At 28.0% G+C, this 14,490-nt stretch overlaps 2 protein-coding genes across 3 annotated transcripts; both read right to left on the reverse strand.

Moving 5' to 3' along the window:
* Positions 1-598: 598 nt before the first annotated feature.
* On the reverse strand, positions 599-3,518 carry LOC126654712 (methylesterase 10-like). Of its 2 annotated transcripts, none has more exons than XM_050348661.2 (4): positions 3,058-3,518; positions 2,009-2,146; positions 1,798-1,889; positions 599-1,161 (listed from the first exon to the last, which is right to left on the reverse strand). In XM_050348661.2, the coding sequence occupies exons 1-4, from the start codon at positions 3,442-3,444 to the stop codon at positions 954-956; spliced, it is 825 nt and encodes a 274-aa protein (XP_050204618.1). In that variant the 5' UTR covers positions 3,445-3,518; the 3' UTR covers positions 599-953. The 2 variants fall into 2 exon arrangements, with proteins under 2 accessions (XP_050204618.1, XP_050204619.1); XM_050348662.2 differs by having other exon boundaries at positions 1,061-1,161; positions 1,698-1,889; positions 3,058-3,515.
* Positions 3,519-5,307: 1,789 nt separating this feature from the next.
* Positions 5,308-11,302, reverse strand: LOC126654915 (methylesterase 10-like). Its single transcript, XM_050348921.2, has 3 exons — positions 10,841-11,302; positions 5,740-5,877; positions 5,308-5,614 (listed from the first exon to the last, which is right to left on the reverse strand). Exons 1-3 carry the CDS (start codon positions 11,204-11,206, stop codon positions 5,330-5,332), a joined length of 789 nt encoding a protein of 262 aa, XP_050204878.1. The 5' UTR covers positions 11,207-11,302; the 3' UTR covers positions 5,308-5,329.
* Between the last annotated feature and the right edge of the window lie 3,188 nt (positions 11,303-14,490).

Genomic DNA, 14,490 nt, shown 5'->3' on the forward strand with positions numbered 1-14,490 from the left:
ACTAACAATTTACTAACAGTTTACTAACGGTTTTTATTTATTAAAATACGGTAAATATCCTATCGGTTTACTAACAAAAAATTTACTATCAATTTACTAACTGTTTACTAACAGTTTATATTAATTTATTTTTTAACCGTATAGTTAATTCATTAATCGTTTACTATCAATTTACTAAAAGATAAGTTAATTTACCATATGTTTACTACCAGTTTATTAGTTTTACTAAAAATTATAGCTAATTTATTAAATATAAAGTATAGATATATTTTAACCGTTTACTAACAGTTTACTATCGTTTTACTGAATAATAAATCAGACTCCTGAAATTTATAAATAGAGAATAATATAAATAATGTTACTTTTAGAGTTTAATTAACCTCAATTATAATCCTAGATGTTTTAGCAACACTTAGCAAGAACAAGAAAAATTTACTATCAGTTCACTAACGGATTACTAGTAGTAGTTTACTAAAAAATTTATAAATTTACTTTTAATTTATTTTTTGAATTATAAAATAAAAATAAATTATTGATTAATTTACTATTAGTTTACTAATAATTTTTTACTATTAGTTTACTAACGGTTCACTAACAATTTACTAACGATTTAATTAATTTATTTTTAGTTAATAAAAAGAAGAAACACCAGATCTACTGCTTCTTCTCTTCAATTTACAGTACAATCTAACAAACTTCGCATACACTCGAATCTCAGAAATCCCAGAAATCAAGCTAACTTGAACATACCCAAAAATTCCAAAAATCATGGCATTCCAAGAAATAGAGTTTCTCTCAGGCATTTTATCGAACAGTCACTGTGCAATCAAAATGTGACCAGATTTCACATACCCATTAATCAAAGCAATACAAATAATCACATCACGATCACGGCACCTCATCATCAGAAGAAGAAATTCCATCACCGCTGCAGAAATTCCATGTCTCGCCTATTAAATCATCGCCGTTTTTGAACCGCTCGTTTTTTTTTTCTTCTTCGAAGAAACAAAAAGGAGCAGCAGCGTTGATGACGATGAACGGAAAATTCGAGGAGCAGCAAAAACAAACGTGTTGTCTTCTTTATGGTAGTCTTCCTCAGCAGCGGTCTCATCTTCGTCGGTCTCATCTTTGTCGACGTCGTCTTCGTGGTTAGGAGAAGCACTGTGTTAATGAAGTTAGTTAACAGTGATATTAAAAGAAAAATAAGTTAATTATCAAATAAACTCAGCTTTTACAGTAATAATAGGGAAGGATGGGCCGGGCGGTATATTTAGAAATAAAATACACATGTACAGTGCTTGGCCTAATTTCCTCTATAATTAACCCATAAACTTCCTTTTGTATTAACCTATAAACTTAGGATATAAAATTAGGTTAATATATTTTTCTCAATGTGAGGTAGGGCCCGGGTCCAACCTGGCCCTACCCTACATCCGTCTCTGCCCCCTCCCCCGCTGCCCCCTCCTTCTATATCTTCCGTAACAGTTGTTGTATGATGGCAAAAGTATTTTGATAAATTAGTAAAGATAATAAAGATAAATTCTTTGAATTTAACCATATTTAGGACCTAGATGCAAGCTATTAGCATTAGGTACAAATCCGATAATTTAGACAAATTTGTGACTAATCTCAATTAAACATTGAAAAAGTTGTTTAGGATTGGATAACATGACCATGTGGCCAGCTTCTCTAATAACCTTCACTTCTTTGGGTGGGTTATGAGTTATTAACCATTTCTGAAACCCATCTTTCATCACAGCATCTTCTTCACACAACACAAAAACCCGGTTCACTGACCCGAATTTAGCTTCGGTTAGTTGAGATTCCTTGCTCAGGTCATCCATAAATATTCCTGTCGGTCTAACCAGCATTTTACCTAATTCCAAATCCTGAATTTATCAAATAGTAAATTAATTAATTAAATATCATTTTTTGAAGCATTAAAACTCTTAATTATAGAGTCCAAAAATGAGTACGAGACTGTAAAATAGGACAATTAATTAGTTACCTCCGATGGGCATCTCAGATAGACCATTTTGGTCAAGAACTCCGGCCCGAAAGAAGAGGAGGTTGGTCGGGTTTCTGAACCATTGCCAAAGTTGACTTGGCAATCATACATGGAATCCAATGGGCTCCACTTGAAAAACTAATTTTTTCAAATTATAGTAGCATAATTATATTTAAGATAAATTATTATAAAAATCTCTATAAATATTACAATCACATTTTAATACCTTCTGTTTGACCAATTTTAAATTCATATTTCAATTTATAATATTAAAGTAATTAAAATATGAATTTTTATAATTAATTGATAAATAATTTGATTTAGTTGGATTTGATTTTACTTAATTTACTATTTAATTTGATTAATTTATTTTAGTGATTTGTGGTATGCCATCGGCTAATTTTTTCAGAATTGGAGGTGACATGAATGACTTGTGGACAAAAAATTCGGTTCAATTTAAAAATTACTGGAATAAAAAACAGAACATATAAAATTTGGCTATAATTGATGATTTTTATATATTTGGCTATAACTGACACAAAATGTAAAAGTTTAACATTTTTTTGGTGATTAAGCTTATTTTTTAAACTACTAACTTCCATTTATTTGCAATTAAAATCATTTTTTCAAAAATATAATTGATTATATGAATGTCTAAAATCCATCTCATCTTATTTTTCGCCATTTATTTATGGCATTTCACATCACCATTCTCCAAGTTCTAATTTACATGCTATAATCACCAGGTGTGTGCTAGAATTTTTGCTTATTTATTTTACATCAAACTAAAATAATTTTTTACAAAATTAAAAAAATCAAATTAACATATCAATTCAGTTGAATTTTCTGTTTGATTTAGTTATTTCCGTCCAAACTGAACAGATCAACTAAAAATTCTTTTATATCCAAAATCAAACCATACCAAAACTGATAATCTTTTTATTATATCAAACCAAACGAAAACATATTTATAGATTTGACTATTCAATTTGGTTCGATTTTTATCCAAACCTAAGTTATGAGCCATGCATATAATGAAGAAAATTTACCTCATTTATGAGAGTTGCTGGTGGGTTAATACAGTTAGGCATATAAGCTGTGACAAAAACTGCAACCAATATTTTTTCAGCAAATTTCTCCATAGCAAAAGAAATACTGAACCCACCAAAGCTATGACCAACTAAAATAATCTTCTCCTCTGGAGGAAGAGAGACCATGAACTCCGTTAATGGTTCCATGTAATCAGAAAAGGAGACAACTTCAACATTTAGTTGCTTAGGGTTAACCCCACAGCCACCGAGGTCTATAGTGGTGGCTCGGTGGCCGGCTAACCGGAGCATGGTTACGAGCTTGTACCAGCACCAAGCTCCATGAGAAGCTCCATGCACCAAAACAAAGTGCTTTGTGGTCTCCATTATTTTTTCCCTATTTTTCATAGCTTTATGAATTATGATTTATAAGCTCTTTTTCAATCTATTAGAGCTTTATGATTCCATTTTTTTGTTGATAATTGATTCGTTTAATATTGATTTTGTCTTGTTTTGTAGTTGCTATTATTTTTACTATTGATTTGTCTTATTCTGTAATCATTTACTTATACAATATGGTTTATTATTGGGAAAAGGATCAAACCGGCCCTTAACATTTGGGGTCCGAAGCAAATATGCCCCTAAAATTTAAAAAGGGACAAATAAGTCTTTAAAATATTTAAAAAGGGACAAATTAGCCCTTCTATTAAACGGCGTGTTAACCGTGTTTGCACGGTGTGTAAATTTTACTGACATGACAAACGTGAATTCTACATGACATTTCTAAATCCACATATTGCATCTTTTTATCTATCTTTATAATAAAAAAAAACAATTTTAAAATTAAAAACTCTAAAATTTCAAATTCAAATCAATCAAGAAACTTAATTTAAACGATTTCAATTTTACTTTTGTATCTTAAATTAGGATTTTTGAATAATTTGAATTTGGAATTTTAGAATTTTTAATTTTAAAATAGTTTTTTCCTTTATTAAGAGAGCTAAAAAAAACAATTTGTGGATTTAGAAAATACAATATAGGACTCATGTTTGACATGTTAGCAAAATTTACACTCATTGTTAACACGCCATTTAGAAAAAGACCTTATTTACCTCTTTTTAATGATGTTGGGGGGTTATTTTTTTCCTTTTAATGATGTTAGGGGGTTATTTTTTCCCTTTTAAAGACATTAGGGGATTATTTGCCCCTGTTTAGATTTTAGGACATATTTACTCCCGACCTCAAATGCTAGAAGTGTATTTGCCCCTTTTCTCTTTATCATTTCTTATTCTTGAGAAGGTCAGTGTGACACATAATATAATTATGCTATTATTGGAAAACTTGTTTAAAAATTGAAATGGACCAATCAATTTAATCAGTTCGACCATAAAATAAAGACTATTTTTACCGATTTTTGTTAAATTGACTTTTTATGATATTTCGCGTCAATTTGAGGGGGTAATATGATCCTTTATTCATTAAGTATTGGTGGATGAAATATTAAGGAACAAAGGGTCAACGCACCCCCTGAACTTATGACACGGGGTCATCTAACCCAATTTATACTTTTTTGAGCAACTAACTCCAAAACTCTTCATTTTTGGGTCAAATAGCCCCATAATTGTATTTTTAAAATGCGTAAAATACAAATCGAATGTGAGAGATGCAAAAATGTTCTTAATTATTGCGATATAATTGTCCTAAATTTATTTTTTAAAATAAAAATATAAATTATTGGGTTATTTGATCAAAAAATAAAAAAATTTGAAATTAATTATTTAAAAAAATATAAATCAGGTTAGATGACCCCGTGTTACAAGTTCAGGAAACGCGTTGATTTTTTTTTCAAATATTAAGTATGATGAAGTGCTCTGGGAAGGTACGGCACACTCTTTCTCTCTAAAAGATGAAATATGACAAATTGAGAGGATAAACTAATAATCAATACCACTGAGTTATCTCATGTGCTATAAGTCAATTTTTCTCTGCTATCTGATTACCCCCATACTCTAATTTATAATATTTGTGTTATTTGATTTTAATATAAAAATTTAAAAAACAATTAATATTTTTTAATTTATAAATATTTTTACTAAATTAAACCCTATATTAAAACTTATTTACATTTATAACTACTATTTTTATTTGTTTATTATATTTTTTTAATAAATTAATGGGGGAAAACATAAAATAATAATAATTAATGAGTTTTTGATATGCTAATACGACAAATATTATATACTAAAAAAAATCTCAAATGCGACAAAAAAATTTTAATCGAAGGGAGTAATTTTTAATTGTAATACTTCTCAGAAATTTCTTCCATGCATAAATAAAGCTCTTTCGGCTTTGAAAGCATAATCATATGGCCAGCTTCCCTAATCACTTTGACTTCATGAGGTTGGCTATTCTTGATCATCAACCGTTGAAATTCTTCATCCATCACTTCATCTTCTTCACACACTATAAAAACTCGACGAACTGACCCGAATTTCGCTTCCGTTAGCAGAGAATCACCGGAAAAATCATCGACAAATAATCCAGTCGGTCTTATCAACATATTAGCTAGTTCAAGATCCTGTAAATTAGTATAAGCAATTAACAAACATCACCACTAATAACTAGCAATTAAATTTGAATTTGCTTAATTAAGATATGAAATTAATTATTAAATATGAATTTATAAATTTATAAATTTCTTGCCTCTGGATTGCAATACTTGTACACCTTAATCTTCATGTATTCTGGACCAAAAATTGCTGAAGTTGGAGGCTTTTCTATTCCATTGCCAAATTTAAATTGGCAATCCATTAATGACTCCACCGAAGTTCTTTTGAAATACTAATGATAAATAATTCACAATGATAAACACAAAATGAGGAAATTAAATTACTATCAAATTTGAGTCTATTTAAAAAAATCATCAAATCAATTAAGTACATACATTTAGGGGGTTTTGAATTCAATCCGAACAGAATTTTAAAAAAAAATCTTTAAACATGATCGAACCAAGCTTATAAAAATATATAACCGAACTTAATCAAAGCCAATTTAGTTAATTTGTTATTTGTTTTTGTTTTTGTTTTTGGACCAATTTGTATCGAAACTTGACCATTTTAACTTTTAAAGCTGAACGGAACTAAAAAAGTTGTTATTCTTTATAAATTAAAATAAAACCAAATTTGAATCTTTCGGTTCAATTCCATTATTTGGTTTGGTTTAATATGTACACACCCCTACATATGGGTGATCATTGGGTCGTGTTCGATGAAAATCAAACTAAATAAACCAAATTATTTTAACTCTTTAACCGAACCGACTAAATTAAATAATTAAATAAAACCAAATTACTGAAATCTTAAATGTACAAAATGACCAAATTAGTCGGCTAATTCCGTTAATTTGATTAAACCGATACAAATACAAAGAATAATTATAAATTAGGCTTAACCTATCATAAGGTCTGTATATTTTTCATTTTTTCTTTAATTTGTTTTTAGGCGTTTTTATTTTTTCGCTACTTTTTGTATTTTCGAAAGCAATTTTACAAAGTTCTTTTATTTCGTTACTCAATCCTTTTACTTAAAAAGCAATTTTATTTGGTCCTCACACTTATTTACTTTTATTAACAAAAGAATTTTATAATATTGTTTTGGCTAAACCCATTTTATAGTCTTTAAACTTTTATTTTTTGGTTCATCAAGTTCTTCAATTTTTATTTTGCTTTATCAAATTCTTAAACTTTCATTTTTTTGGTTCATCATATCCCTCAATTTCTATTTGACTTTCTCTGGTCCTTAAATTTTTGTTTTTTGATTCATTAGATCCTTAAACAAAGATCTATTTAAGGACCCAATTGACCAAAAAATAAACAATTATGGACTTAAGAAAGGCAAATAAAAATTGAAGGACCTGATGAATCAAAAAATAAAAATTTAATGACCCGAAAAAGTCAAATAGAAGTTAAGAAATCTAATAAACCAAAAATGTATAGTTTAGGGACCTCAAAATAAGTTTAGCCTATTGTTTTCAAAAGTATAGGGATCAAGTAAAAGAACAAAAACGCCTAAGGACAAAGTAAAGAAAAAAATGGAAAGTACATGGACCTTAAAATAGGTTTTGCCTATAAACTATATAATTGAGTAGACCGAATTGCTAAATTAGTTGAAAGTTTTTCACCGAATTAATCAAAATACATCGGTTAATTCTGTTTTGTAATAGTTTCAGATTATCTATCTATCTATAACTATTCTATAAGTGTGGGGGGGGGGGGGGGGACAGGCAAAATTACGATATCAGAATCAGTATACATTAATAATTACAATAAGAGTAAATTAACTAAGAAATACGAATCCTAATAAAACTAATATAAATTAGTTAGTATAGTTCTACTAAAAGTCTAAATCTAATGTGAGAAAACTAAAGCAGTAAAAGTAAAATATTAGAGTTTTTTTTAGAGGAAAATATCAGAGTTAAAGCAATTGGTTTACGTCTATAATTTTAAGAGGTTAAGGCAACTACAATGTACTCAAGTGGTATTTGTGTCAATCTCTAACATTGATCCGTAAATTTTGTATTATGGACTATTTTTGTTTGTTAGAAATTATTAATGACAGCCAATTATTTAATGGGTTATAGCATATTGCAATTCATAAAAGCAATATTTTTTTCTGAGAGGAATAAAAGCAATATTATTAATATCAGATTTTTACATTCAATTTAAATTAATGTTAATATTTATTTTAATAAGAAATAATAAAGTTAATAGGACTCTAATTTCAGTATACTAAGATTTGTCGATAACTCCTTTGGTTCAAGAAGTTGTAGTGATTGTGTCCAATTCCCCTAGCATATTTAGATTACCACCACCAAACTACCAATGTATCGGGCATGCCTCTAAAATTACTATGCAATAATAAAATCATAAATTAAGCAAATATATTAGTTTTTTATTGTCCTAATTGTCAGGTAGAAAGCTAAACATATTAATTATTAAATATATTACACCACATTAAAATAATATAAATAAAATGCAATAATAGAGATGTGATGATCTTGTTTATTTTAATAGAAAATAATATAGCTAATAGGACTCTGTTAAAATTCCGTGATATAGATAATGATTAATAATTAAATTAGAGTTCTATTTAAATAGGAGTTCAATTTGAGTATTTGTACGTGATGCAATGTTGGACTATTAGTGTCTATAAATATAAACCATATATTGATTAGTGTTCATGCCAAATTTGATTTTCATAAATCCATAACTATTTATTGTTAGTATTGATGAGCGTATATTTATATATGTTGATATTTGTTGTTGGCATTATTATAGATTTATGTTGATTTAGTTTATTTGTTTTGACAATTTGTAGTTTTTATGGAAAATTTGTTGGTGTGCAGGCTGATGATAATTTTATTGATATTGCTCTAACTGGAAAAAAAATTGTTGGCTCTGAAAAAAGGTATGTATTTAGTTTAATTTTCTTGCATTTTTAATTTCGAATTTAGAATCGATTAAATATTGAAATGACCATAGTTTTAATCTTTCTTGTGTATCATGTATAAATATTTTAAAAATCCATTCATTTGGCTTATTTTATTTAACAATAAAATTACGATAATAGATTCTATTAAGGGTGTAATTGATATTAAAAATATAAAATGTGCAAGATTAATTGTAATAGAAGTTTAATTGGAATATAAGACTTAGCAATAATTAGGATTCATATAAAAAATATCGAGCTAACAGGATGCTAGGGAGAATTTCTCTGAGGCCACAACGATTTAAATATATTGTAGCAAACAAATATTGTAGCATGTACACATCTTAATAGGAATTATTGAGCTGAAAGGATTTTCTGTTTTGTTTTAACAAAGCAGTTTGTAAGACTTTTATTTTTCTGAGCTTCTAAAACTTTTAGAAAACTTTTGATAGAGTATATTAACAATAATTAGATAATGATCATAATTTATAATAGAAATAATTTTATTTTTTTGATAATATATAATTAAATAAAAAATAATATCAAACATTTGGTTTCAATTCCTCAAAAAAAAAACATTTGGTTTCAATAGAAGTTTTAGTTTAAATAGAATTTTAATAAAATACATGAGTTTGAGTTATACGAAAGTTTAATACCTAAAGAATAAATCTTTTAAATAGTTTGTTATTGTAGACAATTGTTCATTTAAGATGCATTTATTTTTCTTGTATTGTGCTGATTTGTTTGATTTGTAATTTTCTTAAGAAAAGTGTGAGAGTTGATGGCAAATTTTGATCAGATTTCTTCAATTGAAGAAGTTGATCCCCCTACTAAAGAAGTATATTACTTACAGTTTTTTGCAATTTTTGTTATTTTCATCTTAAATGTACGATAAAATTCCTTTTTATTTTGAAAAAGAACTAAATTAAATAAATTTACTTTGCTATTTAAATTAATTTAAAAATTTAATTATTATTCAAAAAAGGGTCACAGTAAGAATGGGGACAGACAAAGTTATGATAATAAACTTCATTAAGGATATAATTGATATTATAAATTATAATATTAATAGAAGTTTAATTTAAATATAAAATTGATAGGAAATGAAGTTTAATTACGATACAAAGTATCATGGAAAGTGTTATATATTTTGGTAGGAGCAATTTCAATTTGAGGAGTAGGATGAAATCACGTTGAAATCAGTAAGAGAATAAATTTTAATAAGACTTTAATTTACAGGAACGTTTTATGATCTTGCTAGTCATATACGAACTTTGCATATCTAGAAGGAAACAATAGATTAATGAAGAAAAGATAATAATAAAATTTTAAAAGGCATGATTATAGTATTACTGTGACAAACGCCTTTGGGGGTTATGTCAAAGAGAATACATTTTTAAAAATTTATTTAAATATGTATTTATTAGATTTATTTTAATTAATTTTGAGAATAAATATTTAATTAAGATTAATATATGTATATAACGGGTCATATAAATACAGCTCACGTGCGTAGCACGCGCGGATGGGGGTGGGACAGACAAATTTACTGAATAATCCTTTTCAGTTTACTACTAAACAAAGGTTTTATAGTCATTAACTAATTAGTTATTTAATTAATCACTATCGTAATTAAAGTTCTAATTAGAATAGGTAGCTAAATAATATCCAATTTAGTTTTAATTATAAGTTATAAATAAAGATAGCTAAATTCTTGTAAAACTCAAAATCTAACTATTAGTTTCATTACGTTTTATATTTTAAAACAAATGTTTACCATTATGGTTTCCTATTTATAATAGATATACATTATAATCCGTTATAAAGGTTTTTAGTGAGTTGTGGTTTAATGATTAGAAGTTTGCCTCCTTCTACAGTTCAAAGTCTTACAAATAAATTTTTCATTCCATATCTAAACTTTGTTCTCTTTCTTAAAAAAATATTATTAATTTGCTCATTAATTCTTCTTAATTAACTAATATATAACTTATAATAAAACTAAAGATGACATCAGGTGTAGTTTATTTCAAGGAAAATTTAGTTTTACATTAATATGTGTATTTACGAGTTTTCAATTTATGGAAATTATATATTTAATTTTATTATTCTCATTTTCAATTATTCTTATTATAAAATAAAGATAAAAATTTAGTTATATATTATTAAATTAATTTTATGTCGATTATAATTAAAATTAATTGATATAATTGTAATATATTTAATTAATACATAAAGCGACGAATTATACTACGAGCCACGTGCATAGCACGTAACAGGAAACTAGTATATCAAAATAAGTGGAAGATAATTAACATTACTTGTTGTATGAGATTTCCCGGTGAAGAATTGAAACTAGGCAAATAAGCTGAAACAAACACAGCAACAGAAATTTTCTCAGGAAAATTCTCCATAGCTAAAGAAATACAGAGACCAGCATAGCTATGACCAACAAGAACAACTTTGTTATTCTCAGGAAGAGAAGCCATGAAATCTGTCAAAGGCTGCAAGTAATCTGAAATTGAAGAAACCTCATCATCAAGCTGCCATGGATGAATACCAGAAGCTCCAAGGTCCAAGGCGGTGGCACGGTGGCCGGCTTGTTTAAGTAGGGTTACTAGCTTGTACCAGCACCATGCTCCATGGCAAGCTCCATGAACTAAAACAAAATGTTTTTCATTTCCCATTTGGTTAATTTGATGTGATGTTTATGTAAGGAACTAGCTTAGCTTTTTATTGGTTCATGAAGAAGCTTACTTTATACACCCATAGTCCCTGGAATATGAAATTTCTGAATTAACCAAACTGATTAAAATAACCGAATTATATATATTATAATGTTATTTTTGTAATTTTTTTGAAAAGTTGAGATAATTATGTAAATTTTTTAGAATTTAGTAACTAAATGCCCTTGAAACACATTAATTATAAATTAGTATTAAAAATATTGTTTTTTATTTTTTGCCAAATTCTAAATGATTATTGTAATTAATTTTCTGAATTAGCCAAACTGATTGAAATAAACGAATTATATATATTATAATAGGCTTAATCACAAAAAAAAAACCCTCACCTTTTAACCCTTTTTCAAATGCACCCTAACATTGTAATTTTGTCAGCTGCATCTTAATTCGCACTTTTGGTTTTCAATTCCATCCTCAAAATCAAATTGGACTTTTTTTCACTCGGGAAAAATTTATAAAAACCCTTATAAGTATTCGTTTGAACTTTTTTTCACACAAAAATTTAAAAATGGATGACTTATTTTAAACTTTTCTAAATGGAGAAGAGATCAATTTAGTACTTGAGGGTGGAATTGAAAACCAAAGGTGCGAATTAGGGTGTATCTGACAAAATTGCAACGTCAGGGTGCATTTGAAAAAGGGCTAAAAGGTAAGGGTTTTTTTGGTGATTAGGCCATTATAATATTATTTTTGTAATTTTTTTAAAAAGTTGAGGTAATTATGTAAATTTTTTAGAATTTAGTAACTGGATGACCCTGAAACGCATTAGTTATAAATTAATATTAAAATTATTGTTTTTATTTTTTATTTTATTTTTTAATAATTAATTTTAATAAAATACGGTTATTTCGGTTAACCAAAATAACCTATTAAACCAAAATATTATTTCAGTTCGGATTCAATAAAATTTAATTCGATTTTGATTATGGAAATTTCTAATATTTTGGATTCGATTAATTCGGTTTTATACCGAACCAGACCAATACATACCCCCTAATTTTGATCCTTTTTCTGAAAATTGTGGTTGTGTAGGGTCCAACTAACAACCCATCAGATATGAATGTCCAATATTACAAAAAAAATTAAAGAATTTTTTTATGAATAGAAAATATATTAAAACAATCTAACTCCAAAATTTCGCACAACAAATAACGTAAAAAGCGTGCACTAAAAATAATGACTTTGAGAAAGGAGATTATAACATAGTTCAACATGATATACTCTGAATTTCGAAAGAAATCCATGCTAAAATATGAAAATCTAATATTATTATATTTAAAAATAAAAACAGATCTAGCAAAATTCATTGAGCAATAGCCAAAGAATCTGAAGCCTTTTGTTAAAAAATCTTTCATTTCTGCGCTTCTATAATTTCCAGATAATCGAATCCCAATTTATATTAAAGTTGAAAATAACCACCCGGCTAAATTAAATATCTCTACTGAATTAAAAAATCTTCAAAAGTCTTTGGCATAATCCAACACAATCCAAACTTGTTGAACACCATATCCCAAGCCAATTTTGCAAAAGAACAAAGCAAAAAGAGTATGATCCTGATTTTTTACATTTCCACAAATATCGCGATTAATATTTTCATTCGGGTTAATATGTTCCTCAAGAGAAATTCTTAGGTAGACCGAGTCTGCCACGTCTGTTTTTATTTTAAAATATAATAATGCTAGATTTCCATATGAATTTCTCTTAAAATTCAGACTGTATTATGTTGAACACTTTTTACGTTATTTTTAAGGTTTAATCACCAAAAAATACCAAACATATACGTCTTGTGTCAATTATAGCCAAACCTTTAAAAATCACCAGATTTAGCCAAACCTTATATGTTCTGTTTCTTTTTTAGCCATTTTTTAATCGAACCGGTTTTTCTGACACCTTGTCGTCCACGTCACCGCCAACTAAGCAATTGACTGGCATGACAGCTGAAATATTTAAATAAGATTTGACTGTAACTGACACAAAATGTATAGTTTTGGTATTTTTTGGTGAATAAAACTAATTTTAAAATTAAATAATTAAATGGTTAATTATATTATAATAAAATTCAAATATATTTAATAAATAATATTTTTATTTAACGCTAATTAAAATTAATTTATTTTTTTTACTAAATTTAATTAATTCTAATAAAATATTTTTACATATTTGATGGATATATAATTAATTTAAATTCTATTAAAAACAAAAAAATGTCATATTCATCTTAAAATTTATTTATTTTTAAGTTTCAGTCGTCGACTCGTTGACATCGCCGCCGTTTGAGACCCAATTGTTCGTCTGACAGTAATATACACACCAAACATACGACAATGTTTATAATTCAACTATACACACATAAATATAAAAATAATCACTTAATAGACTGCTTATTTAAAGAACGAGTGTAATTTTTTTCTCATTTTTTTTCTTTAAAAAGTGAAGCTCATTGTGGTGTAATCAATATATATCATGATGTTTATAAGTGATGGATACCGAATCCTACTGTAAGTATAATGGAGCCGAGTTGCAGGAGATCCACTCTCAGGCGACACCGAACTCCCCCTGAAGACGGAAAGATATGAAGGAGATACCGAATCTCTAAGATTCGGTAATACACTAATAAAGACCGAATCCCACATGATCCGCCAAGAGCGCGTCAGGTCCGGGATTCGGATAAACGACTAAATATGGAAACCTTGTCCTATTTGGACACAAACACTACATATGGAAGGATAAGCTCTACTTTAGGAAGATAAGACTATTTAGGAAGACGTTCCTAAATAGGACTCTTATCAGATTAAGGTAGATCTCGACAAATCAGGAGAATCCTTAAGATACGGCCGAATCCCTACAAAGTAGGATTCACCTACCTAATACAACTCTACTAGGTATATTCGACTACTATAAAAGGAGCACGAGGTATGCCTAGAATCACAATTACATTCATATACTCAAAACGCTGCTCAAAGCTCTAAACTGACTTTAGCATCGGAGAGTTAATCGGACAACCACCGTCCGGTTAGCTTCTACCCTGTTTTGCAGGTTCGCTCACCGGTTCAGAAGGCAGACTCCATCAATTGGCGCCGTCTGTGGGAAAAGCTTAACTAAACTTCAAAAGAAGGAGCTTTTCTGAACTCAAAAACAAATCTCATTGAAGAAGATGACTTCTGAAAGAGTAAACCTGAAGGATCAAGCGACACGGAGAAAACGAAAAGCAACAGAACTCTCAACTC

Source organism: Mercurialis annua, linkage group LG7 (assembly GCF_937616625.2).
Source record: "Mercurialis annua linkage group LG7, ddMerAnnu1.2, whole genome shotgun sequence".
Classification (NCBI taxonomy): domain Eukaryota; kingdom Viridiplantae; phylum Streptophyta; class Magnoliopsida; order Malpighiales; family Euphorbiaceae; genus Mercurialis; species Mercurialis annua.

Excerpts from the sequence above, each read along its gene's own strand:
- LOC126654712 (XM_050348661.2), bottom strand. The coding sequence starts at position 3,444 with ATGAAAAATAGGGAAAAAATAATGGAGACCACAAAGCACTTTGTTTTG. Across the intron at positions 2,147-3,057 it reads CAGCAACTCTCATAAATGAG|TTTTTCAAGTGGAGCCCATT; the intron begins GTAAATTTTCTT and ends TGAAAAAATTAG. Across the intron at positions 1,890-2,008 it reads ATCTGAGATGCCCATCGGAG|GATTTGGAATTAGGTAAAAT; the intron begins GTAACTAATTAA and ends TGATAAATTCAG.
- LOC126654915 (XM_050348921.2), bottom strand. The coding sequence starts at position 11,206 with ATGGGAAATGAAAAACATTTTGTTTTAGTTCATGGAGCTTGCCATGGA. Across the intron at positions 5,878-10,840 it reads CGGGAAATCTCATACAACAA|TATTTCAAAAGAACTTCGGT; the intron begins GTAATGTTAATT and ends ATTTATCATTAG. Across the intron at positions 5,615-5,739 it reads ACAAGTATTGCAATCCAGAG|GATCTTGAACTAGCTAATAT; the intron begins GCAAGAAATTTA and ends ACTAATTTACAG.